General features: G+C 38.7%; 1 protein-coding gene and 1 non-coding gene across 6 annotated transcripts in view; both read right to left on the bottom strand.

The window, feature by feature from the left end:
• Positions 1–483: 483 nt before the first annotated feature.
• The window catches only part of POC1B (POC1 centriolar protein B), a 100,022-nt gene continuing 75,732 nt past the window's right edge, over positions 484–24,773 (bottom strand). For 4 of the 5 annotated variants that reach the window (XM_020882466.2, XM_020882468.2, XM_020882467.2 and 1 more), the window contains 2 exons: positions 5,786–6,004; positions 484–2,052 (listed from right to left, as the gene is read on the bottom strand). In XM_020882466.2, coding sequence (XP_020738125.1) covers positions 1,948–2,052; positions 5,786–6,004 — 324 coding nt within the window. In that variant the 3' untranslated portion in view covers positions 484–1,947. Of the gene's footprint in view, positions 2,053–5,785; positions 6,005–10,329; positions 14,830–24,773 lie in introns of those variants that run through there. The other variant, XM_070454311.1, reaches the window with a different exon arrangement.
• LOC139030955 (U6 spliceosomal RNA) lies at positions 18,788–18,890 on the bottom strand. The gene has a single exon (XR_011483390.1). It is a non-coding gene; the product is annotated as a U6 spliceosomal RNA (small nuclear RNA).

Here is a 24,773-nt window from a genome sequence, read left to right on the forward strand (position 1 = left end):
TGGAGATGTTGCTCATGCAGCGAATGGGCAGCTAGGACAAAGGAGAGGCTGGAATCTGAAGGAAAGAATCCTCAAAAGCATAAACAAAGGTGCAGGGGAGGGAAGGAGGATTATAAAATATCCCTCCTGAAAAAGTTTTAAGGCTTTTAAACTTCTGTCATCACTGTTTTTATATCACTTTTAAAAAGGTCTATGACTATAAAAGTATGTGGCAACACCATGTTGCAGGAAGTGGTTACAACTGGTCAATAGTTTCTAAACTGTCGGCCTGAGGCCAGTAGCACCAAATCTCCTGTGAGCTTGTTAGAGATGCAAATTATTGGGCCCTGCCAGACCAGACCTAGTGAATCATAAACCCGGGGAAAAGCACCAGAACTGTTTTGACAAAGTAGTCCAGAAGGTTGTTATGAAGGTTAAAGTTGAGTGAGCTAGATAAGAAATTTAGTACTATTTCTAGATTTTAATCATTTAAAAGGAAACAACTTTTTTTTAAAAGGCAAAATGTCTTTATTGTTTGAAGAATAAAAAAGTAAACAAAAATTGGTATGACATTTCATTTCTTAGTCTTCTCAATGAGGTTATAAAAAATACAATGCCACTTAGTCTTACAAACTCTTGAAATGGTCTAGAAGTTCCTACTTAGTATTGTATAAAAAGGCACTTAAAATACACGAGATGATAAAACAAAACCACCTCATAAATACAACTGAAATCACTTTGAGAAATTTCTCAATATAGACCCGTACGGAAATAGGACATTTTTCTTTTCCAAAACATAGTATTTTCCCCATGGTATGCCTGCAGGCATCATAAATGTGGACTGTCTTCTCCCACCTTCTGGTTTTGATATAGGTTAACAGAAATGCAAGCTAAATTCATTTTTTTTTCCAATTTAATCTCCTATTTTGTTTAAGATAAAATCCTTAAATTATAACCAAGATCATTTAGAATGTTTTACTCATTTTCATTTTGTTTCAAATCACAATTAAAAGAAGGAGGTAGACAATGATGCAAATAAATATTCTTTTAAAGTCCTTATATCCAGGTACCAAAATCACCCTAAACATTCCTGAAGCATGTGAACACACATGTGTGTATATTTTTAAGTGCTGCTGTTGCATGGTTCTGGGTTTTGAGGATTCTGCACTAATTTAATCCTCATAAACTGATATCACAAGTTTGGATATAACTGAAAACATTCAGTGCCTTCATCTACAGAAGAAGATACGTGTACTTTACATATTTCTAACTCTTCATTTTCTTCCAGGTTGGACAAAGAATAAGCAATGTATGCCATAAATTAAATCAAAATCCCTGCCATATGTCCTGTATGTGCTGTTGCTAATTAAAATAAGTGTATTCTTGCTGTGGAAATTCTGTGGTTTGAGAGTTTGTGAGATCATCTTTTCATCAAATGGCATAGGTAAGAAAGAGTAAATTTTTTTAACTGAGAAATACAAGTCAGATCATTAATTCATTCTCTGCACATAAAATGCCATTTTAGAGGTAAGTGAATTGTTTCACCCTATGGGTACTGTTCACTAAAGAAGTACACTAATTGTTGAAGGAATTGCCCGAATACGGTCAATTTGAAATAACAATGAAATCCAAAGATTTGGTTATTTTCCTGGCAAGACTTGAGCTATTAACGAAAACTGACATTTAAAAATAATATGGGGGGGGGGGGTGGATATAGAGCCACTTGAATGCTTATCACTTTATTACTGGAACCATAAATAGTGATGATTTGAATTAGTCCTAGACATTGATTGGTATGTTTAAACTGGTCCTTAATTATGCCTTTTCTGCCTTTTGTTCTTTTGCTCACCCTTTTAAGAAATGCCATGACAATTAGCACATGGTTGCATTGCATGAAGCATCTGGTACTACCTTCCTGAGTATATGTACATGTGTTTATTTCTCATGCTTCTGCTCATATTTTTCTGTTCAAATTTTCTGTTGGATCATATTGAAAAGCTTTTGCTGATTTTCAAGGCAGTCTTTCAGCTTATCCTCTGTCAAAGTCAGTCGCTGCTCCAAAATTGAAACAGTCTGCAAAAAAGGAGGACAAAGTCATCAGTGCCTGGTGATCTGGTGGTGAGGATGATGGTGATAATCTCTGCACTGATCTTTTTCAAAACTGTAATGCCTACCCTTTTGCCAAGAGGTTGGCTCAGAAATGAGCTCCAGAACTTGCTCCGTTTCTGCACCCCACCACAGGGCAAAGCACGGCCAGGCCGTTTGAGGAAAGGGGAAAAAGAGGAAGCATTTAAGGAAAAAGGAGTAAATGATCAAGCCTCTGTGGACAATTCTAAAGTCTGATCTTCTAAAGCATCAATGCCAGAGAAGAGACCACATGAGGCATGTTAAATAGTGTCCCAGGTAATGTGGAATAGGGGAGGTGGGACGGAATGCCACATGCCCCACTACTACCTAAATGGCATCGCTGGTCATTCAGCCACAACCAACCCATGACGGGCCATGTCTATATTACCCTAGACAGCTGGATACCTAGCTTACTTTGAAAATATAATGACTGCCACTCATTTCTGCACCCAGAAGATGACAACAGCACCTCATAGGGTTGGTAGGAAGACTGAATGAAATCAGGCATGTAAAATGCTTAAGCTAGTGCCTGGCACAACAGGACTTTATGAATCTTAGCTATTCCTACTCCTTCGGCTAGTAAGTGAGTATATGACTAAACACACACACACAACTCCTTTTAAATTGTGATTACCGGTCACTTCAGTCTTTTTTTTAAACTTCACTATAAACTAGATTCAGGAAATTGCACACTAAAAAGTGTCAATGAATTCTCATGAGAAAAACACCCTTGTGACCTGCACCAGGTCAAGAACTAGTGCCTTGCATGCACCTTCCCCCGTAACAGCCACCATCCTGACCACTATAGTAATCTGCATGTTTTTATGGTTTTACCTTTCAAATATGCATCCCTAGAAACTAAAACTTTATCTTACCCATTTAATCTGCAGATTCCCCACTTCCTTGCTTTATTTTCTTTATAATTTGTCTATTAACAGGCTCAGGCCATCTGACATGTAGATTCCCTACCAGACTGGATTTTAGGGACTGTGTGCTCCAGGTACAGGTACAGTTAAATCTGTTCTGTTACTCTCTGTATTTTATATAAACTGGGAACGGGATTCAAAGGCTTGATAAGACTCAGGCTAGATCCCTTGGTAAATCTATTCTTTCTTTAGAGGGCAATGACATTCTATTTCCATTTATTAGTTGGGATGATTTATAAAATACACTTCCATATATTATTTGGTTACCTGGAAGTACAGTTCAAACAGGAAAAGCAGCATAAATGCATAGTTACTTTAGTCAATAAGTTTCAAGATAATGAATTGATTCCCTATCAGCTTCTGATAGTAATCAGTTGTTCTTTTTGTTTTTTTTTCCCTATTATCTAATAGTTTTTTTTTCTCTCATATTCCATACTATAGATCATGACTCATTATGATTGGCCTGGGAAACAGGCCAATCAAAACTAAAGCTGGCATGAGGTTGAGAGAAAAACTGCCTTTTAGAGCCAAGAGATGTCTGATAAATACAAAGTCACCTCCAGCACAATACTGCAGTTAATATGATCAAAATTAACAGCAATGCTCATAATATTTTCTAATATTTCTTGGGTGCCTACTATGCTCCAAGCATTTTGCCTGATATGTACATACATTATCACAATGAAAAAAGCAAAAGCTTTTGATACATATATTATCAATACCTATAACACTGGTTAACACCAGTTACCTACTGTCTGAAAAATTATAATGAGGAAGTGGTATTGTTGGGTTGGCCCAAATGCTTGAATTTTTCTGTAACATCTTACAACTTACTGAAAAGCCTGAACATTTTGGCCAACCCAATACAATCTGTACTGAATTATAAACATTGCCACAGGGTTAGGAGATATTCAGTCATCTGTAATTGAAGGGAATCAGAATGTGTTTATTTCACTTGCTATTCGCCCACAGATTCACACTGTTCCCATTTTGCAAGTGTGCTGTGCCTGCTTTTCACTTCTTTTGTATTTGAAGGGTAGTCAGTCCTTCAAAGTTAAAAAAGTAGAGACTTTCAATAAAGTTTAAAGTGGTCCATTTAACCCTGAATCAGGGAAAAAGGTGAAATGGGTCACGAAGCTGATACAGCAGAGGATGGAAAGACCCTCAAGAGGACCTGCCACTCAATGTGACAATTCAAGTGAGGAGCCAGGGCCCTGGGAAACAGGCAAATCAAAACTAAACCTGGCAGGAGGTTGAGAGAAAAACTGCCTTTTAAAGGCTAGAGACGTCTGATAAACACAAAGTCACCTCCAGCACAATACTGCAAAGCAAAAATTGGTGATTTTCCTATGATTTTCACTGAACAAATCTTATTACTCCAAGGTCTCACAAGACTTGTTCTCACAACCTGTCACGACCCATATCCATGTCCCTTAACTCCAAGGTTCAGAGATGTTATCTAAAGGGTAAATTTGTAATTACTGGCTCTAAACCCAGAAAGGAACGTTAAGAGACCCATGCCAAGGCCTTGAATTCTCTGGAGATGAGAATGGACATCTGAATGATTCTTAATTGCCTGGGTGATTATAATGTACAGCCAGGGTTAAAAACAAGAATTAGATAACCTCTATACAAGAGCTATTTCAACTCGAAATATTTATTCTGGGAAAGTAATTGACATCACTAGTTCACGTCATAGCTTCTTTCTGTACAACTTGGGACAGCATCTGCTCTGACAGATATTAGTATCCTCATCCTATTTATCAAATAATGATAATACTTATTCAAAAGAAACACCAAGGAGAGCTGGAAGGACAACCTTTGATGTATCCATTTTAATACACTGCTTCCATTAAATGACATCTAAATTTCCTGACCAAGAGTTGGAAGACCTTTGGTATGTTAAGATTCATGGTATTCCTTCTTTCAAAGGTAAACTGGCATTCTTTAAAGCAATTATCCTTCAATAGAAAAATAAATTTTTAAAAATTGCTTAAATGTAATTAAAAGGGATTAAGCCATTTCGTCTTTCCTTTTTACTGTAAAATTATTTACTACCTGCATGACTATATAATGAAAGTTAATAAAAGAATGTATACAGTCTGTTAAAAAAAAAAATGAATGCTGAAAGTCATCCTGTGCAGTAAAAAATAAACTGAAATTTAGCATCAATGAAAAAAAAAAAAAAAAGACTGGGTAATATTCTAAAAGGGGAATGTGAAAACCTCGTCTCCAGAACACAGTGTCCCGTAAGAAGCTTTGGAATGAGGGAAGTTATACATTGGACAGAGGGAAATATCTTCAGATTGAAAACTAAAAGCATTGCCAATATTTCATTCTAACTGAAATGATTAATCCCAATACATCTTTTCTTTTAGCCTTAAATATTTCTTTGATGATATCCAAATCTGAATACACTGCATTGGAAAATTCTTAGGGCAAAACATTACTGTCTAGAATCAAATTTATAGCATGAAGTACCAAAATGGTTCTTCACTGTCTCCTCCCCTCCCTTCTGGTCCTCAGATGCCAGATATAGTGCAGTGTGTGTATGCACATGTTTACATGCGCATGGGCTCAGACCGTGCCTCCACAAGATCTAGAGCATCTCAGCAGAGCATGTGTTGCTCTGCTAACTACGACCTTTGAGCTTGCTAAGAAGGAAAGCATCCCCCCGGCTCTGCTAGTTCTGCAGCCTGCTGTAACCAGGATTTTGTACATCTTACCTCCAAGCGTGAAACATGCCAACCCACCTGTGTCAAAACATTGAGCTGTTCCATAATATGCTCTAACGCGTCGGTTACAGCAAGCGGTATGCTTCTTTGATTCTCAGAAGGGAGGTCGCTTATGTCTTCTGTTTTCTTTTTCAAGATTGTAGGTGAACATTCTGATGACATTAAAGAAGGATTCAAGAAATATCTGCAGATCTCTTCACCCTTGTCTGGTAGAGTTCTAACAGTGGTTTCTGTTGTCTTTGACACCATAGAAAAGATGGGAAGAATTATATTTCCTAAACTTTAAAATTATATATAGTTTCAATATTTCTCTTTTAAAAGCCCAACTTTCATTTAATTTAATTAAATAATTTAATTATTAATTTTAATTAAAATTTAATTAAATAATAATTTAATTAATTAATTAAAACTTTCATTTAATTTTCATCTTCAACTACTGCAAATTACAATTACAAGAGGAAAAAAAGGCTAAAAAAGAGAATGGAGGAAATTCACAATTTTCCTTGATTTTTTTTTCAGTGAAATATAGTTTGTATGTTGTATATATCTGTCTGAAGGATGAGGTGTTAAACATTTAAACAGGTTGTTAAGTGCTGTCTAATTCTTGATTTTAAAAAGTCACATCCATTGAGATGACTATTATTTGATTTCTCTGGGGAGGAGACAAGACGGTAGACGAGAAGGACTTGGGCTTGAGTCCTCTCGTGAAACACCAAAATTACAACCAACTGCTGAAGAACTGTCGACAAAAAAGACTGAAACCTATCAAAAAAGATATTCTACACTCAAAGATGAAAAAGAAAACACAGCAAGATGGTAGAAGGGGTGCTTTCCCAATACAATCAAGTCCTGTAACCACTGGGTGGGCAATAATTAAACAGTTAAACCACAGAGGTATCCCCACAGGAGGGAGAGTTCTGGGCCTCACTGAGGTTCCTGAGCCTGGGGGTCTGGCATCAGGAGGAGCCCCCGGAGCCTCTGACTCTGAAGAGCTTGAGTAGAGGAGCTCCACACGACCCCACTCTTGGAGGGCACACAGAAGGTTTCAAACGCACTGCAAGCCAGGGTGAGGTAGTAACTCCACAGGAGCCTGGGCCAGGCCCACCTAAGGATCTCAGAGGGTCTTCTGGGAAGCTGGGGCTGTGGCTCACTGTAGCGTCAAGGACACCAATGGCAGAGATACTGGGGAATATTCACTGACATGAGCTCTCCTAGAGGTTGCCATTTTCGCACTGAGACAGGGCCCCACCCAACAGCCAACAGGCTCCATTGCTGGAACACCTCATGACAAACAACCAACAAGGTGGGAATGCCTCGGGAACACCTCCCAAACGGTGGGCGCCCCATCCATCAGTAGGCATGCTGCCTAAAGTTGTCCTGAGTTTACAGCCGCCTCTAAACACACACCTTGACACAGCCCTCCCACTGGGAAACCTGCACAAACCTCAGACCAGACACATCCAGCAGGAGGCAGACACCAGAAGCAAGAGGAACTACAGTCCTTCTGTTTGTGAAACAGAAACTGCAACCACAGAAAGTTAGACAAAGTAAGATGACAGAGAAATATGTTCCAGATGAAGGAGCAAGATAAAACCTCAGAAGAACAATTATGCAGAGTGGAGATAGGCAATCTACTGAAAAAAGAACTCAGAATAATGATAGTAAAGATGATCCATGATAGAAAAAGAATGGGGGCACTGACCAAGAAGATACAAGAAAATATAAACAGCTAGAAAATATAAACAACAAACAGTTGGACTGTAACTGAAACGAAAAATACACTACAAGGAATCAATAGCACAATAAATGAAGCAGAACAAATAAGTGAGCTGAAAGACAGATGGGTGGAAATCACTGTCATGGAACAGAATAAAGAGTGAAAAGAAATGAGGACACTCTCAGAACCTCTAAAACAACATTAAATGCACCAGCATTCCCCTTATAGGGGTCCTAGAGGAAGAGAGAAAGGGTCTGAAAATATTTGAAGAGATAATAGGCGAAAATTTAACTAACTTGGGAAAGGAAACAGTCACACAAATTCAGGAAGTGCAGAGAGTCCCATATATTAATAGATAAACCCAAGGAGGAACATGCCAAGACTAATACATGTTAATCCAACTGACAAAAATACAATTGACACCACAGAAATACAAAGAGCCATAAGAGACTACTACAAACAACTATATGCCAATAAGATGGACAACTAGAATATATGGACAAATTCTTAGAAAGGTACAATCTTCCAAGACTGAATTAGGAAGAAATAGAAAGTATGAACAGACAAATCACAAGTACTGAAAGTGAAACTGTGGTTTTAAAAAATCCTAACAAAAGTCCAGGACCAGACGGCTTCATAGCTAAAGTCTATCAAATATTTGGAAAACAGGAAACATCTATCCTTCTGAAACTATTCCAAAAAGCTGCAAAAGAAGAAATACTCCCACACTTATTCTATGAGGCCACAAACACCCTGATTCCAAAACCAGACAAATTGTTGAAGTGAAAGTCGCTCAGTCATGTCCAACTCTTTGCGACCCCATGGACTATTCAATCCATGGAATTCTCCTGACCAGAATACTGGAGTGGGTAGCTGTTCTCTTCTCCAGGGGACTTTCCCAACCCAGGGATTGAACCCAGGTCTCGCTCACTGCAGGCAGATTCTTTAGCAGCTGAGCCACCAGAAAGGCAAAACCAGACAAAGATACCACAAATAAAGAAAATTACAGGCAGTATCACTGAACACAGGTGCAAAAATTCTCAATAGAATGATAGCAACGCAAATCCAACAACAGGTTCAAACGATCATATGCCATGATCAAGTGGGCTTTATCCTAGGGATGCAAGGACTTTTCCATGTCTGCAAGTCAATCAGTGTGATATACATTAACAAATTGAATAAAAACCACATGATTCTCTCAATAGATGTAGAAAAAGCTTTTGACAAAATCCAACATCCATTTATGATTAAAAAAAATAATAACAACTCTCCAGAAAGTGGGCATAGAAGGAGCATAACTCAACATAGGAGAGGCCATATATGACTAACCTACAGCTAACATCATACTCAATGGTGAAAAACTGAAAGCATTTTCTCTAAAATCAAGAACAAGATGAAGATGTCCACTCTTGCCACTTTTATTCAACATAGTTTTAGAAGATTTAGCCATGCCACTCAGGGAAGAAAAAGAAATAGAAGGAATCTAAATTCAAAAAGAAATAAAACAGTTAACAGTTTGCAGGTGACATGATACTGTGTGTGAAGTATTAGTCACTCAGTCATGTCTGACTCTTTGAGACCCCATGGGCTGTGTAGCCCACCAGGCTCCTTTGTCTGTGGGATTCTCCAGGCAAGAATACTGGAGTGGGTATCCATTCCCTTCTCCAGGGGATCTTCTCAATCCAGGGATTGAACCTGGGTCTGCTGCATTGCAGGAAGATTCTTTACTGTCTTGAGCCACCAGGGAAGCCCAACATGATTCTATAAAATCCTAAAGATGCTACCAGACACCTACTAGAGTTCATCAGGGAATTTGGTAAAGTTTCAGGATAAAAACTTAACATACAGATATCTCTTCCCTTTCTATACACCAAAAGGAAATATCAGAAAGAGAAATTAAGGAAACAATCCCACTTACCATTACTTCAAAAAGGATAAAATACCTAAGAATAAACCTACCTAATAAGGCAAATAGGAAAAGGAGTACGTCAAGGCTGTATACTGTCACCCTGCTTATTTAACTTATATGCAGAGTACATCATGAGAAACGCTGGGCTGGAAGAAGCACAAGCTGGAATCAAGATTGCCGGGAGAAATATCAATAACCTCAGATATGCAGACGACACCACCCTTATGGCAGAAAGTGAAGAAGAACTAAAAAGCCTCTTGATGAAAGTGAAGGAGGAGAGTGAAAAAGTTGTATTAAAGCTCAACATTCAGAAAACTAGGATCATGGCATCTGGTCCCATCACTTCATGAGAAATAGATGGGGAAACAGTGGAAACAGTGTCAGACTTTATTTTTCTGGGCTCCAAAATCACTGCAGATGGTGATTGCAGCCATGAAATTAAAAGACGCTTACTCCTTGGAAGGAAAGTTACGACCAACCTAGATAGCATATTAAAAAGCAGAGACATTACTTTGCCAACAAAGGTCCGTCTAGTCAAGGCTATGGTTTTTCCAGTAGTCATGTATGGATGTGAGAGTTGAACAGTGAAGAAAGCTGAGCACCAAAAAATTGATGGTTTTGAACTGTGGTGTTGGAGACAACTCTTGAGAGTCCGTTGGACTTCATGGAGATCCAACCAGTCCATCGTAAAGGAGATCAGTCCTGGGTGTTCACTGGAAGGACTGATGCTGAAGCTGAAACTCCAATACTTTGGCCACCTCATGGGAAGAGTTGACTCATTGGAAAAGACCCTAATGCTGGGAAGGCTTGGGGGCAGGAGAAGAAGGGGACGACAGAGGATGAGATGGCTGGATGGCATCACCGACTCAATGGACATGGGTTTGGGTAAACTCTGGGAGTTGGTGATGGACAGGGGGCCTGGTGTGCTGTGATTCATGAGCAACTGAACTGAACTGAATGAGGCAAAAGACCTGTACCGTACTCCGAAAACTTTAGGATGCTGATAAAAGAAATTGAAGATGACAAAAACAGATGGAAAGGTATCTTATGTTTTTGGACTAGAAGAATCAATATTGTTAAAATGGTCATACTACCCAAAGGAATCTATAGATTTAATATAATCCCTATGAAACTACCAATGGCATTTTTCACAGAACTAGAGCAAAAAAAATTTTTTTTTAATTTGTATGGAAACACATAAGACTCTGAATAGCCAAAGCAATCTGGGGAAAGAAAAATGGAGCTGGAGGAAGCAGGTTCCCTGACTTCAGATTATACTACAAAGCTACAGTAGTCAAGACAGTATGGTACTGGCACAGAAATAGAGATATAGATCAATGGAACAGGATAGATGCCCATAAATAAACTTATAACCTTATGACAAAGGAGGCAAGAATATACAATGGAGAAAAGACAGTCTCTTCAATAAGTGGTGCTGGGGAAACTAAATAGCTACATGTAAAAGAATGAAATTAGAACATTTCTAACACCATATACTCTCATAAGTCTTTGTGCCAGCAGTAGAGCACTTATCATTTCTTGTTATATTTGTGTTTTCATGTCTATATTCCCTATCAGATTATGAGTGTTACTCTCTTGAGGGTAGGAGCCATAACTGGGTCATTTTTCTTCCTAAGGTGCCTAGCATAGAGTACGGGACACAGACTGGGCTCAACATTTGTTAAACTAAATTCAACTGACTGTACTGCATCTGATGAGCATCAACAAAATGTAAATATTGACAATTTGACAGTATTTGGAGAGAAATATAAACTTAAGATAATACCACTCTCTGCTAAAAATTAGTCTTAAATGCCTCCTAAAGGTGTGGTCTCTTCCCAGGTGACACAGTTGGTCAAGAATCCACCTGCCAGTGCAGGAGATAAGAGAGATGTGGGTTTGATCCCTGGGTCTGGAAGATCTGCTGGAGAAGGAAATAGCAACCCACTCTAGTATTCTTGCCTGGAAAATGCCATGGACACAGGAGCTTGGTGGGCTACAGTTCATGGGGTCATAAGGAGTTGGACATGAGCACACACACATGTACACACAAAGGTACAATGAGGGAGCAATATAAGCATTTATCACTTAGCTGAAAATCACTTCTTGATTCTTATCCCTTAAAAGTATATCTGATGGTTTCTGGTGAAATAGCATAAGGATTTCCTGACAAGCATGAACACAAAAGGAGGTACTTCACATGTCAAGTGAAAGTGAAAGTAGCTCAGTCATGTCCGACTTTTTGTAACCCCATGGACTATACAGTCCATGGAATTCTCTAGGCCAGAATATTGGAGTGGGGTAGCCTTTGCCTTCTCCAGGGGATCTTCCCAACCCAGGGATCGAACCCAAGTCTCCCCCATGGCAGGCAGATTCTTTTCCCCTGTGCCACCTGGGAAGTCCTAAAATAAGTCAGTTTGGGCTTATAATTAACATTTCTAGTTTTGCTTTAATTCTATAACGTAGAAAATAAAACAAAGTGAGAACAGTCTATCCAAAAGTGATCTTGACCCCTGCAGTTAAAGTGAGTTTCCCATCATTGAAGGTTCTAAAATAGACTTGGGATGGCCACTTGTCAGGGATATTGTGAGAAACACACAAACATCAGATCAGGAAATTCAAACTGAATGCCCTTTAAAAGTCCTTTCCATTCCTGACATTCTGAGAGTTTTTAAGTCACTACATGCATACTACTCTCTCTCTTATAAAATGCCTGCCTGAAATAGACTAGGATAACAAAAAATATATTTTGCCTGGACAAAAATAAAAGCAAAGACTCAAAGAAAGAATGGATCATTTATTTTCAATGAGAACATTCAGAATCAAGATTAGAAACTCTAATTATCTTTATATGGTATCTAAAACAATGAAGATATACCATTTATTCAAACAAGATTGTTTTATTTTAGCACTTATGAGTCTGGAAATTTTTAGATGCCAGAGATATAGGAGTATATTAGTTTCCTACCATGACTTAACAAATTACCCACAAGTTTAGTGGCTTAAAACAACACAGATTTACTCTCTTAAAGTTCTGAAGGTCCGGATAGATTTTATGGGGCTAAAAAGTCAAGGTGTCAGCAGAGTTCCCCACAGAGTTCCTTCTGGTGGTCCTGGGGGGAGTCTATCCTTGCCTTTTCCAGCTCCTTGAGGAGGCTGACATTTGTAGCTCTAGGCTCCATCACTATGATCTCCACTTCTCTACTTCCCTTGCTTCCCTCAATGCCCTCTGAGGGCCACTGTGATTGCACCAGACCATAATCTAGGGTAATCTCCCCATCCCAAGATCCTTAACTTGATCATATTTTCAAAGCCCCTTTGCCATGTGCATGCCTGCTTGCATGCTCAGTGGCTTCAGCTGTGTCTGACTCTTAGCAACTCCATGGACCATAGGCCGCCAGGTTCCTCTGTCCATGGGATTCTCCACACAAGAATACTGGAGTGGTTGCCATGCCCTCCTCCAGGGGATCTTCCTTACCCAGTGATCGAACTGGCGTCTCTTCTGTCTTTTGAATTGGCAGGCAAGTTCTTTACCATTAGCGCCACCTGGGAAGCACCTTTGCCATGTAAAGAAACATATTCACAGATGCTGGGGATGAGGACATGGACATTTTTTTGGACCATTACTCTGCCTAATATAAGAAGTGAATAAACAAAAGAGATCCTGTTGACATGGGGTTATATTCCAGTAAATATACAGATATGTGATGTAATCTCAGGTAGTAACAAGGGTTATAAAGAAAAATAAAGCTGGGTAAGGTGTTACATTATGATTTAGCTCCACTGATGATGAATTTTTTAATGGGAAGGAAGGTAGAGAATAAATTTTGGGCATGTTAAGTTTGAGATGCTTAGGTGATTTTCAAAGGGAAAAGTCATGAATATAACTGGAAATACATGAATCTAGATTTCTGTGGAGAGGCTGGGGCTAAACATATAAATTTGGGAATTGTCAGAATATATATGAGCTTCCCGGGCGGTGCTAGTCACAAAGAATCTGCCTACAATACAGGAGACCCAGTTTTGATCCCTGGGTCAGGAAGATTCCCTGGAGAAAGGAACAGCAACCCACTCCAGTATTCTTGCCTGGGAAATCCCATGGACAGAGGAGACTGACAGGCTACAGTCAATGGGATTGCAAAGAGTTGGGCACAACTGAAGTGGCTTAGCACACAGCATAGAACATACATGTATTGACCAGTTTTCACAATGGATACAAATGAACAGCCAGGTGAAGAGGTACCTAAGGCAGGGTACCTGGAAGGCTACCACTTGCAGAAGCTTCTGTTCCCTTGGAGTTGGGGTGTGAGGCATGTAACTCTTTATAGCTATGAGTCTAGGAACCAAACAGAATAACTGCAAGGACTTTATAAGGCAGGAAGAAAGGAGCAGGAAAGGTGACTAGCGGCTCATGTGGAAGGGGAGGTACTGGACTAGAAGCCAAGTAAGGAGAAGGGAGTGGTCACCAAGACCAAGTCCTGTAGAAAGACTGATGTGGCTGAATCACTGGAACCTGGACAAGAGTGGAATGGTGGGGCAAAAGCTGAACTGGAGTGAATTCAGAAGAGTGAAAAAAGGAAAATGAAAACAGGAAGACTGAATGTATGCCTTTCTTTTAAGGAGTTTTGCCAAAAAGGAGAGCAGAGCAATGTGACAGGAGTTGGAAACAGATGAGGGGTCAAATGAAGTTTTCCTTGTGAAAGATGAGAACTACATTACAAACGTGTGCTGATGATAAAGATCAAACAGGAAGACAGCGTTGATGTCACAGGACAGGGAGGAGGTAACTACTTGGTAAATGGATTGCTAGGCAGTACTGAGCGCTCCTGGAGTTTTGTATGAATAAATTTAAGGGGAAGTCAGTCAGCATGGCTGGCTAGTCAAGTTCAGTTGCTTGGGTGTACAGAGTTGGCAGAAAAATTTAACCAGGCTGAAGTTTTTGGGGTGACTACAATGGAGAGAGAAAGGGGACAAGGGCATGGCTAGGATGATGACTATAGAATCTAAGCCCATTAAGAAGAGATGTGCACACAGACACAGAATGTGAGCAATGAAAAGGCAGAGGCTCGGTGGATTGGCATTCCTCCTGGGGCCGATGAGTTATCAAAACTGCAGGGCTAGAGGAAGTGGTGGCCAGTGAGTGGGAGGCTTTACACTAAGTTTACCATCAACACAAAGGATTCAGACGGTTACTGAGTTCATCTGAGAATCCTGACCAGGAGAGGACGGATGCATTTCAGAAGTGAGTCAGAGTGTTGCTCTGTCTTTGGTTCTTGCCTTGAGATCAAAAGCCAGTGTTAACCAAGGTGCGCATGGATTAATCAGAGGCAGCACACAGAGCTATGGAGTCACCCATGTGGGCTTGTCATGGGGCCACGACACAGGCAGGGGTCGTTCTCAGTTTCTAACACTCTTAGGAAGAAAAGGCTGTTCGTCCTGAAAGAGAAAACCACATCCATCTTATATCTGCACGGTGTATTGTACATCCTTGTAAGAACCTACTTATCTAATCCAGTCGGATTGATTTAAAAATATTTCTAGGATAGAATCGGAGAATGTCATGTGAAATTTGTGTCTCCCAGACTAAATTTGCTGAGCTGAGAAAGCCTTCTGTTTATCCCTTGGGAAAAATCATACATCTTTTTTCCTCAAAGAGAGAAAAAAGAAGCTTTGGGGATAACGTTTTACTGAGGGCTTTGATTTCTCTCTTCAAACCAAATTGAAAATTTCATTTTTGTCAGAAGACTTGAAAAACACCCCTGCCTCAATGCAGCTATCAGCTAGAATATCTGAATGATTAATTCGGTGCTCTTGGAAATGACAGCCAAGGCCATAAACCTGTCTATCTTTGTTTTTAATCTTTACTATCATCTCCAGAGAAGCTTATTAATTTTGAAGCCATGAATAGGTGGGATAGAGCGAGGACAAATAAATCTGTGCAAAAATATCCTTCCATGTTTCATGATTAGGCAAACATAAGCTATGAATCCCTTAAAGGAATATTTGTCTTCAAATGCCCTGTGCTGAGTCTCCAATTGTGCACTATCAGATAAATCTTAATTAATGATAAAGCACTACCCAGAATTATCTAGGGGAGATGGAGAAAGAGCACCGGTAGTCCATGAACTAGAATTAGTGCTCTCTCTTCTAAGCTAATATAAAACTAAAAATGCTATTCCTAGTATTCTAGATGAATATAAAACCAATAAAACTTTCTGTAAATTCTAAAGAGAAAAAACGTAGTTATTACATCTCTTGTAAATTCTGCTGTTATACCCGAAAGGCCTACAGACTAAGGGATTCATTCTTATTATCTCTTTCCTGCAGAATCAACAAGAACATTTAATGCAAACTGCTGAAATGACTAGGGTAGAAATCAACCATTATTTATAGCGATACCTCACTCTGTTCAAAAAAAGGGGTGTGTGTGTGAGAGAGAGAGAGAGAGAGAGAGAGAGAGAGAGAATATAAATTCTGAGGCAGGTAGTAGCTTATATTGTACAATGATGTACTCCTTTAAAAGATGTTTTACATTTAAGTAAGGATCACATCTTGCAAAAACTGAAGTTTGATTTGGAAGACCACATTTGGTTTAGTTTCACCCACATCATGTCTCAAAAAAAAACCAAAACCCATCTGTTCATCTTTCAGAAAGCTACCTCTTCTCTGTATGCACATCAACCGTCCAGTGAAATTAATATAGGCATGAATAAGAGACGTGACCTCACTGCAACACTAACATTTCTGAATGAATCTGGAATTCTCTTTTCATTTCATAATAACTGATGTTTTTAAGTTCCAATTTTGCTCTTAAAATTTCAATGAAAATACCAAGTGAAGTTAAGTCAAAAAGAGAAAGACAAATAGCATGACATCACCTATACGTGGAATCTGAAATATGACATAAATGAACTTATCTGTGAAACAGACTCACCACGAACATTGAGAAGGTGGGGGAGGATGACTCAGGAGTTTGGGATCAGCAGAAACAAACTCAAATATGGAATGGATTAACAAGCTCCTACTGAATACCACAGGCAACTATATTCAGTGTCCTATGATAAACCATAACGGAAACCAATAGCAAAAGGAATGTATATATATGTATAACTGAACACTGTGCTGTACAGAACAAATTAACATAACATTGTAAATAAATTGTAATAAACTTGTTAAAAAATTCAGTGAAAAGATATAAGAATAATAAAGCAACCCTCTCCCCCACCGAAGAAATAAAGTATACTCTACCTCTTAAAGGATGCCACCATCTTGAGTATGGTGTCTGTCACCCCAAGCTATGTGCCTTTACTTTGATCACACAAGCTGACATCCCTAAATAGCAGTATTGCTTTTGCATATACTCAAGCTTCACGTAAAATAGTATTATATTAGGTCTCTTTAGTAGTTTCTGTTCACCGTGGGATTCGCTACAGATAAGTCTGCTTCACTTATTTTCACTGCCAAATAGCATTCCACTGATGGATTATTCCATAGTTTATGTATCCTTTGTACTGGTAACTAGCATTGAATTCTATAGTAAGCACTCTTATAAATGTGTCCGGTACACAGGAAGATGAGTTTCTCTACAGCCATGGTTTTACCAGATATTCGCCCAAATGGTGGGATCAACCTACTCTTTCCTGAGCAGAAGAAAATCTCCCCTTTTTCTACAAAGTCAAAAATATTTGATAGACATTTTAAACTTTAACAAAGTAATGGACAGGAAATGATTTCTCAAGGTTTTAATTTTATTGTGCATTTCTTTGATTACTGGTGACTTGAACATATTTTACATGTATAGAGATCATTCTTCTGCAAATTGCCTATTTAAGTCTTCTGTCCACTTTTTAGTTGGTCTACTTCTCTTTTTTCTAATTAATATTTAAGAATGCCTCATTAGAGAAGTGCAAATCAGAACTACAGTGAGGTACCACTTCACGCTGGTCAGAATGGCCATCATTAAAAAAAAAAAAAAATAGAATTACCATGTGACATAGCAATCCCACCCCTGGGCATATATCCAGACAAAACTACTATAATTCAAAAAGATACACACACGTTTATGTTCACAGCAGCAGGATTCACAACAGCTAAGACACGGAAACAACCTAAATGTCCTTTCAGAGATGAATGGATAAAGAACATGTGGTACATGTACACAATACTATTCAGTCATAAAAGAGAATGAAACAATGCCATTGGCAGCAATATGGATGTGACTAAAGGATATCATACTAAGTCAGAAAGAGAAAGACAAATACCCTGATATCACTTACATGTGGAATCTGAAATATGACACAAATGAACCTACCTATGAAACAGAAACAGAATTAGGGACAGAGAGAATGGACTTTATAACTGAATCACTTTGCTATACAGCAGTAATTAACACAACATTTTAATTCAATATACTTCGATATACTTCGATAAACAAAAAAGTGCTCCTGGTATATTATGGATGTAAATACTTTGTTTATATGTGTAATACATCCCGTACTCTGTGGATTGGGTTCAGTTTTATTTTATGGGATATTCTTTTTACAGATGTTTTTGTTTTAAATATAGTCAAACTTATTAAACTTTTTCTTTTATGATTTGTACATTTTATATTTTGCTTAAGTAATCCTTGCCTACCCAAAATACAAATATATTCCTCTGTTTTCTTTTAGAAGTTTTGAGGTATGGTTTTTCCACACTTAAGGCTTTAACCCATCTGCTATTAATTTTGTTTGTGGTTAAAAGTAAGAACATAATTTTATTTTTTTCCAAATAGCTAGCTGTCCCAGCAACATTTATTGAACAGTCAGTTTAGTGTCTACCTCATCTTCATGGGTCCACAGAGTCAGGCCTTTCATAGACCAACCATCCGCATTTGTGTGGTTCTGTCTATAGGTTCTCCACTATGGACTCTGTCTCACCCTGTGACAATACCGTGTGTGTGTGTGTGTGTGTGAGAGAGAGAGAGAGAGAGAGAGTCGCTCAGTTGTGTCCGACTTTGCAACCCTGTGGACTGGGGCCCAATAGGTTCCTCTGTCCAAAAATTTCTCCAGGCAAGAATACTAGAATGGGTAGCCATTCCCTCCTACAAGTGAATCTTCCTGACCCAGAGATCAAATCTGGGTCTCTTGTATCACAGGCAGATTCTTTCCCATCTGAGCCACCGGGGAAGCTCATTCTCAGAGCTTAATAGGTCTGCAACCTTCAAAGAGCTTCAAAATTGCCCTGGGTATTTTTGGCCCTTTGCTCTTCCATACATACCATGAAATCAACTTTCTAGGTTTCATTAAAAATCTTACTGGGATGTTTATTGGAATTACCTTGAATTTGTAGATTTATTTGGGGAAAGCTAACATCTTTATGACCTTGAGCCTCCCTATCTACAAATAAAATATTCCAAAACACATGGCACCTTTAATAAATTCATGTTATCCTCTTGTGGAGGCCACTCTAGTATTTTCTGTATCTTTTCAATTTCAGCATATGTGCTGCAAAAGCAAATACATCACCACCACTTTAGTATCATGGTAATGTACACAGAGGACCAACCAAACCAACAAGCCAAATGTACTCCTCAAATAACTATCCTCATTGTTTTTATGAAACGTAAAACTACCACAGAATCAAAAGGATTATTTAGAATAAATTTCTGAAAAATTATTTCCTGGGCTTACTGACTCCCTGAGATAAATAATGCCATCCCTTGACATTTTTTACAAGCTTGCCTACTATTCCTTAAAACTCTTCAAGTGCCAAGTTCAGGAGAAGTAAGCTGTGTGTGAAAAGTCATGTTTTAATTGTACACATAAAATAACTCATGTTTCATGCTTTGCTCACTTGAATAAGACTAGCTTCCTCACTGTGTTTTAATACTATAAAGAAGCAATTTTAAGGCAGGAATTCATCCAATCATTTAACAAAGCTACATTCAGAAAACTGGCAAGCTTTACAGAACATCTTTTAGAGGGCAAATATTATATTTATTTATGGTTCTGCTCACCAGCTAGCATAATGTGAACATTCTAGTATGATTAATGACAACTGTGATTATAACAGGAATGTATATTCACAGCTGGGTACTGAGAACCACTGTTTTATTTATTATTCATTATATCATTCAAAAAACTGAGAGTGAAAGCTTTCTATGTGATCTTGGTATAAACAGTGCACTTTATATTAGTTGGTTTTAATTTGCATTTGCAAAATAATGAAGTCATTCCTCATCTTCCCCAAATGGATGCAATTTGTCTCTGTTTTAAATCTCTATAAAAATTCAAATTTTGTCTCTTCAAGGCAGTTGTCATTTTTCCTTCCGTTTCTGCTGTTTGTAATACTGTGTAATTACCCATGCTGACATATAATATGGCACTATATGAATGAGGCATCAAGTCACACAGACTCGGGTTTAGTCTTGTCTGTGTGCTGACTGTGTGACCTTGGACAAATTCCTTGGCCTCTTCAAGCCTTAGTTTCCTCATCTGTAAAATGAAGAAATTTTATTGGGATATATTATATGATGGCTGTGAGAATACTGGTAAAGAGTTTAATCTATAGTCTGTAATCAATGACCTATCATTATCAATATTATCATATTGTGTCCTCCCCTGATTCCACCAAAATCTAAATTGCACCTTTCTAGAAGACAGAAGTCATACCTCATCTTCTTTTAGATACTTGACAATACGGTGAGTACTGCCTGAATAAGGCATGCATAAAGTAATAAAATCTGTTGATTTAAAGATAATTTTCTATCCATTATATTCAAAGTCTAAAAAATTCTCCGATGTCTGGTTTCTCTAATTAATAGGCTATTTAAGGGCTGGTGGCAGTTGAATAAATAAATGTGTGTGTGCTCAGTCATTCAGTCGTGTCCAGTTCTTTGTGACCCCATGGACTGTGGTCCACCAGGTTTTTCTGTCCATGGATTTTTCCAGGCAAGAATATTGGAGCGGGTTGACACTTCTTACTCCAGGGGATCCTCCTGACCCAGGATCTAACCTATATCTCTGGCATTTAGGACAGAGAGCTTATAAGTAGAAAATCAATAACAAACACTTCATTATAAATAACTGAAGATGCCATGTTTTACTGTTTGATAAACATACTATATTTTTCTTTCCTACATTTTTATATGTTTATAGTGTAGAAAGGTATGGGTGTTTTGCTTCTAATTTTGCTGGTAGAAGAAACTCAGAAACCAAAGGATAACAACCATGACTTGATAACTAAGAAGGACCTACTGTATAGTACAGAGAACTATACTCAATATTTTTAAATAACCTATAAGGGAAAAGAAACTGAAAAAAAAATAATATGTAAATATATCACTTTGCTGTACACCAGAAACTAACACAATATCATAAATAAACTATACCTCAATTTAAAACATTAATTTTGAAAATGACTGTATTTTTAACAAATTACCATGGGGAACATGGTCCAGGAGAATTCATGTTCAAATATATCATAAAGTTCAAAAATATTTTTCACGCCATCATGAGTCAAAGAGAATATGAACTAGATTCAGTAACTTTATAAAAAGAGTGGTTAAGAATCATGAAAATTTATTTGCATTAAACACATACCCAGAAGAGTAAGCAGGAAGTTCTTAAAGAGGAAGCCACGACACCACTAGAGCACACTGCTACTTATAGCCATTAAATGCAACCCACTTTATCTGCTTTATGTTTCTGTTACAGTATTTACCAAATAATCAGCATTATTCAGACAGTTGTCTAATGATTCCTTCAGATGAATGAGGTGAGATTACTGCCGATCATCTATCAAAATCGTTACCGTATTTGGTGCGGAGACCCAGTTCGGGGATCATCCTCTGGGACCTTACATCTTACTCAGTTAAAGATTCTTAGATCTGTACCTCTGCCTGGATGCTCCACACCCAAGCCCTGGCTCTCACTGCCATTATCTGCCTAGGAGCTTCACACTTGGGAAATGCTCTATACTCCTCCCTCTCCTCCTCATCTAATCAGTAAAGAGAATTTTAACTCTTTCTCTTCGGGATCTCATGGCTCGGTCTTCTCTTCTTTACTCCCCTCCATGTCACTGCTGGAGGTCAAACGCCTCCCACCCTGTATCTGGATCACCACTGCACTTGCCTTCTAATGTTCCTGCCTCCAGTCTCACCTCCCTCTAACCTCTCCTTTATCCTGTCTCTAGAGTAACTGTCCTAAACCCAAATTTGCTCTTGCCACTCTCCTACTTAAAATCTTTCAGTGGTCTGCCAAAAATTATTAGGGTGAATCCAAATACCTTCAAATGGCATTCAAGATCATTCATGATCCACCCTCATCTTTTCTCTCCTGACTCAGCCCCAAGAGTCGGCTACTGTTCCCCGCAGCCAACCAGGAATGTTCATGGTTCCCTGAATTCGCCATCCCCTCTCAAGCCTTCTCACTCTTCTCACTGAACTGTGTGTTCAACGGCAGGCAAATCCTTAAAGAATCAGCTCAAATTTCAACCCCTTCTGGGAAGTTATCTCTGATTAAGTTTTCTGTCCCCCACCCTCATTTTCTGGGCTTCTCTGGTATATCAATGGTGAAGAATCCACCTGCCAATGCAGGAGACATGGGTTTGATCCCTGGGTCAGGAAGACACTCAGAGAAGGAAATGGCAACCCATTCCAGTATTCTTGCCTGGGAAATCACATGGACAGAGACTGGTGGGCTACAGTCCATGGGGCCTCAAAAAGTCAGACACAACTGAGCACACACACTCTAATTTTCTAGCACTTACACACATGCACACACTCAAACTTCTTATTTAACCACTCTATTGATGTACTCCCATAGCAACTTAGGTATTTATCACTATTATTGGACTGTCTTTCATCTGTGTATTCTCATTGCTTGGAATATAATAGATGCACAGCACATATAATGAATAAAAGATTAATATATTCTAGCTGTCTCTTTCTGAATGTTTTTTGAACATTCAGAAAACTAAGATCATGGCATCTGGTTCCATCACTTCATGGGAAATAGATGGAGAAACAATGAAAACAGTGACAGACTTTATTTTTTTGGGCTCCAAAATCACTGCAGATGGTGACTGCAGCCATGAAATTAAAAGATGCTTGCTCCTTGGAAGAAAAGTTATGACCAACCTAGACAGCTTATTAAAAAGCAGAGACATTACTTTGCCAACAAAGGTCCATCTAGTCAAAGCTATGTTTTTTCCAGTAGTCATGTATGAATGTGAGAGCTGAACTATAAAGAAAGCTGAGTGCCAAAGAATTGATGGTTTTGAACTGTGGTGTTGGAGAAGACTCTTGAGAGTCCCTTGGACAGCAAGGAGATCCAACTAGTCCATGCTAAAGGAAATCAGTCCTGAATATCCATTGGAAGGACTGATGCTAAAGCTGAAACTCCAGTACTTTGGCCACCTGATGTGAAGAACTTACTCATTGGAAAAGACCCTGATGCTGGGAAAGACTGAAGGTGGGAGGAGAAGGGGATGACAAAGGATGAGAGGGTTGGATGGCATCACTGACTCAATAGACATGAGTTTGAGTAAGCTTTGGGAGTTGGTGATGGACAGGAAAGCCTGTCCACGACTGAGCAACTGAACTGAACTGAACTGAGCTGTTTCTTTGCTCACCCTGCCCCCTCTACTCACTGTTCAACCCACTTCATACTGGCTTGCACCTGTATTAGTCCACTGAAAACGTTTTCCAAAAGGTAACCAAAGACTTTTGCTAAATTCATCATTTAAAACATTCTTCTTTTAGTTTTTAGCAATGTTGACACTCCCATCTTCTTGGAAACACTCCTCTCTTGGTTGCCCGGACACCACATTCTCTTACCCATCCCTTTGCTCCAGCCATCTTTTCAGTCCCTAGAGCATACCAAGGTCCCCAAAAGTCTCTGCATGTACAATGCCCTCAGCCTAGAACATGCCTGTAGTCCTTAATGTCCTCACGTCAACTCTTACTGAAGCTTTAGACCAGCACTTCTCAAATTTCAATGTACACATAAGTAACCTGGGGATTGTAACATGCAGAGTCTGACTCAATAGGCCTGGGATGGAACCCAAGACTCTGCATAGATCTAAGATGTTCCCAGGTGATGATCAAATAAACCATGGACCACATTTTGAATAGCAAGGCTTTATATCTCAGCTCCAACAACTTTTTCAGGGAAACTTTCTCTGATTCTACCTCACTTACACTCCTGACTCAATCAAATGCACAATTCCTACTTTCGCTGTATCATGTAACTTTCCATGATAGCTTTGGCTCATCATCGTAACCTACATCCATCCTCCTCCCCCGCCACCCCTTATTCCTATTTAGTTCCTGGCATGTTCATTTTTTGAAAAATGAATGAACAATGTCTGTTGAGCCAGCCCCTGACTTAGGCTGAGTCATCCCCTTCAGGATGCTACACGCCACAAGGTCCACCAGACTGAGCTCAGCTGCTACAGAAATACAGCTCAGCTGTGGTTAGCAGCCTGTAAGATTTCCTATTTCTGCCAAGATTCACTCGTCGAGGGGCTGCAGAGCCGTGGCAAGAGTAATTCCATATGTACTGGTTTTTCTACTCTGACAAGCTGGCTGGCCATGTCCTCCATATACACAGTCTATTAGTGCTCCAGATTTTCTTGTGCTAGGTATATAAGAAGCAGAGGAAAAAAAGTAAATCCTGGTTAATGTGGTCAGATCCAAATCTCCCTCCTCTCTCTTTTGCACAGACAAAAACTTTCAGTACATTCTGAATTTTTTCCATTCAAAATTCATTGTTAGATTCTCAAAAATTAATTTTTTTTTACATTTAGGAAAAGAATTTTGATTAAAAATACTGTAGAAAAAAATTATATAGGTTAATAGCTGGATACAACAGCTAGAACATTTACATGAAATAAGTTTTGAAGTGGAATATAATGGAGGCATTTAATTGCATAAAGCATGGCAACCAGAAGCATTGCCACTGTTGCCAAGAGAACTGCCTGGAAAAAGTGCCAAAGCAAAACTAAAAATAAACAAATAAAACATAGTTTGAGATAAATCCCAGGAATGTCATTTCTCTCAACTAATAAGTACATAAAAATAGTCATTGCACATAGTAACAGAAATAATAAAACCTTGATGCTTGATTAAAATATTAATCATGTAATACATTAGGAAAGACTGTTGCTCTTTAAATAAAATGCTCAAGTATACTTCAGGGAAGAGATAATTTATCTTTAAATAGAATTTTTTTTTCCCAATTCTGTTTGATGAACCTATCAGTATACTCAATTTTTAAAATGGTGATTTTTTAAAAACATATTATTTGCTTAAAATGTTTCATGTCATTTAATTGTTTGTCAGACAGAGGCTGTTTTCCCTGAGCTGGGAGGAAGAAGGTGTGACTCTCTGATAGATG

Source organism: Odocoileus virginianus, chromosome 24 (genome assembly GCF_023699985.2).
Source record: "Odocoileus virginianus isolate 20LAN1187 ecotype Illinois chromosome 24, Ovbor_1.2, whole genome shotgun sequence".
Lineage (NCBI taxonomy): Eukaryota > Metazoa > Chordata > Mammalia > Artiodactyla > Cervidae > Odocoileus > Odocoileus virginianus.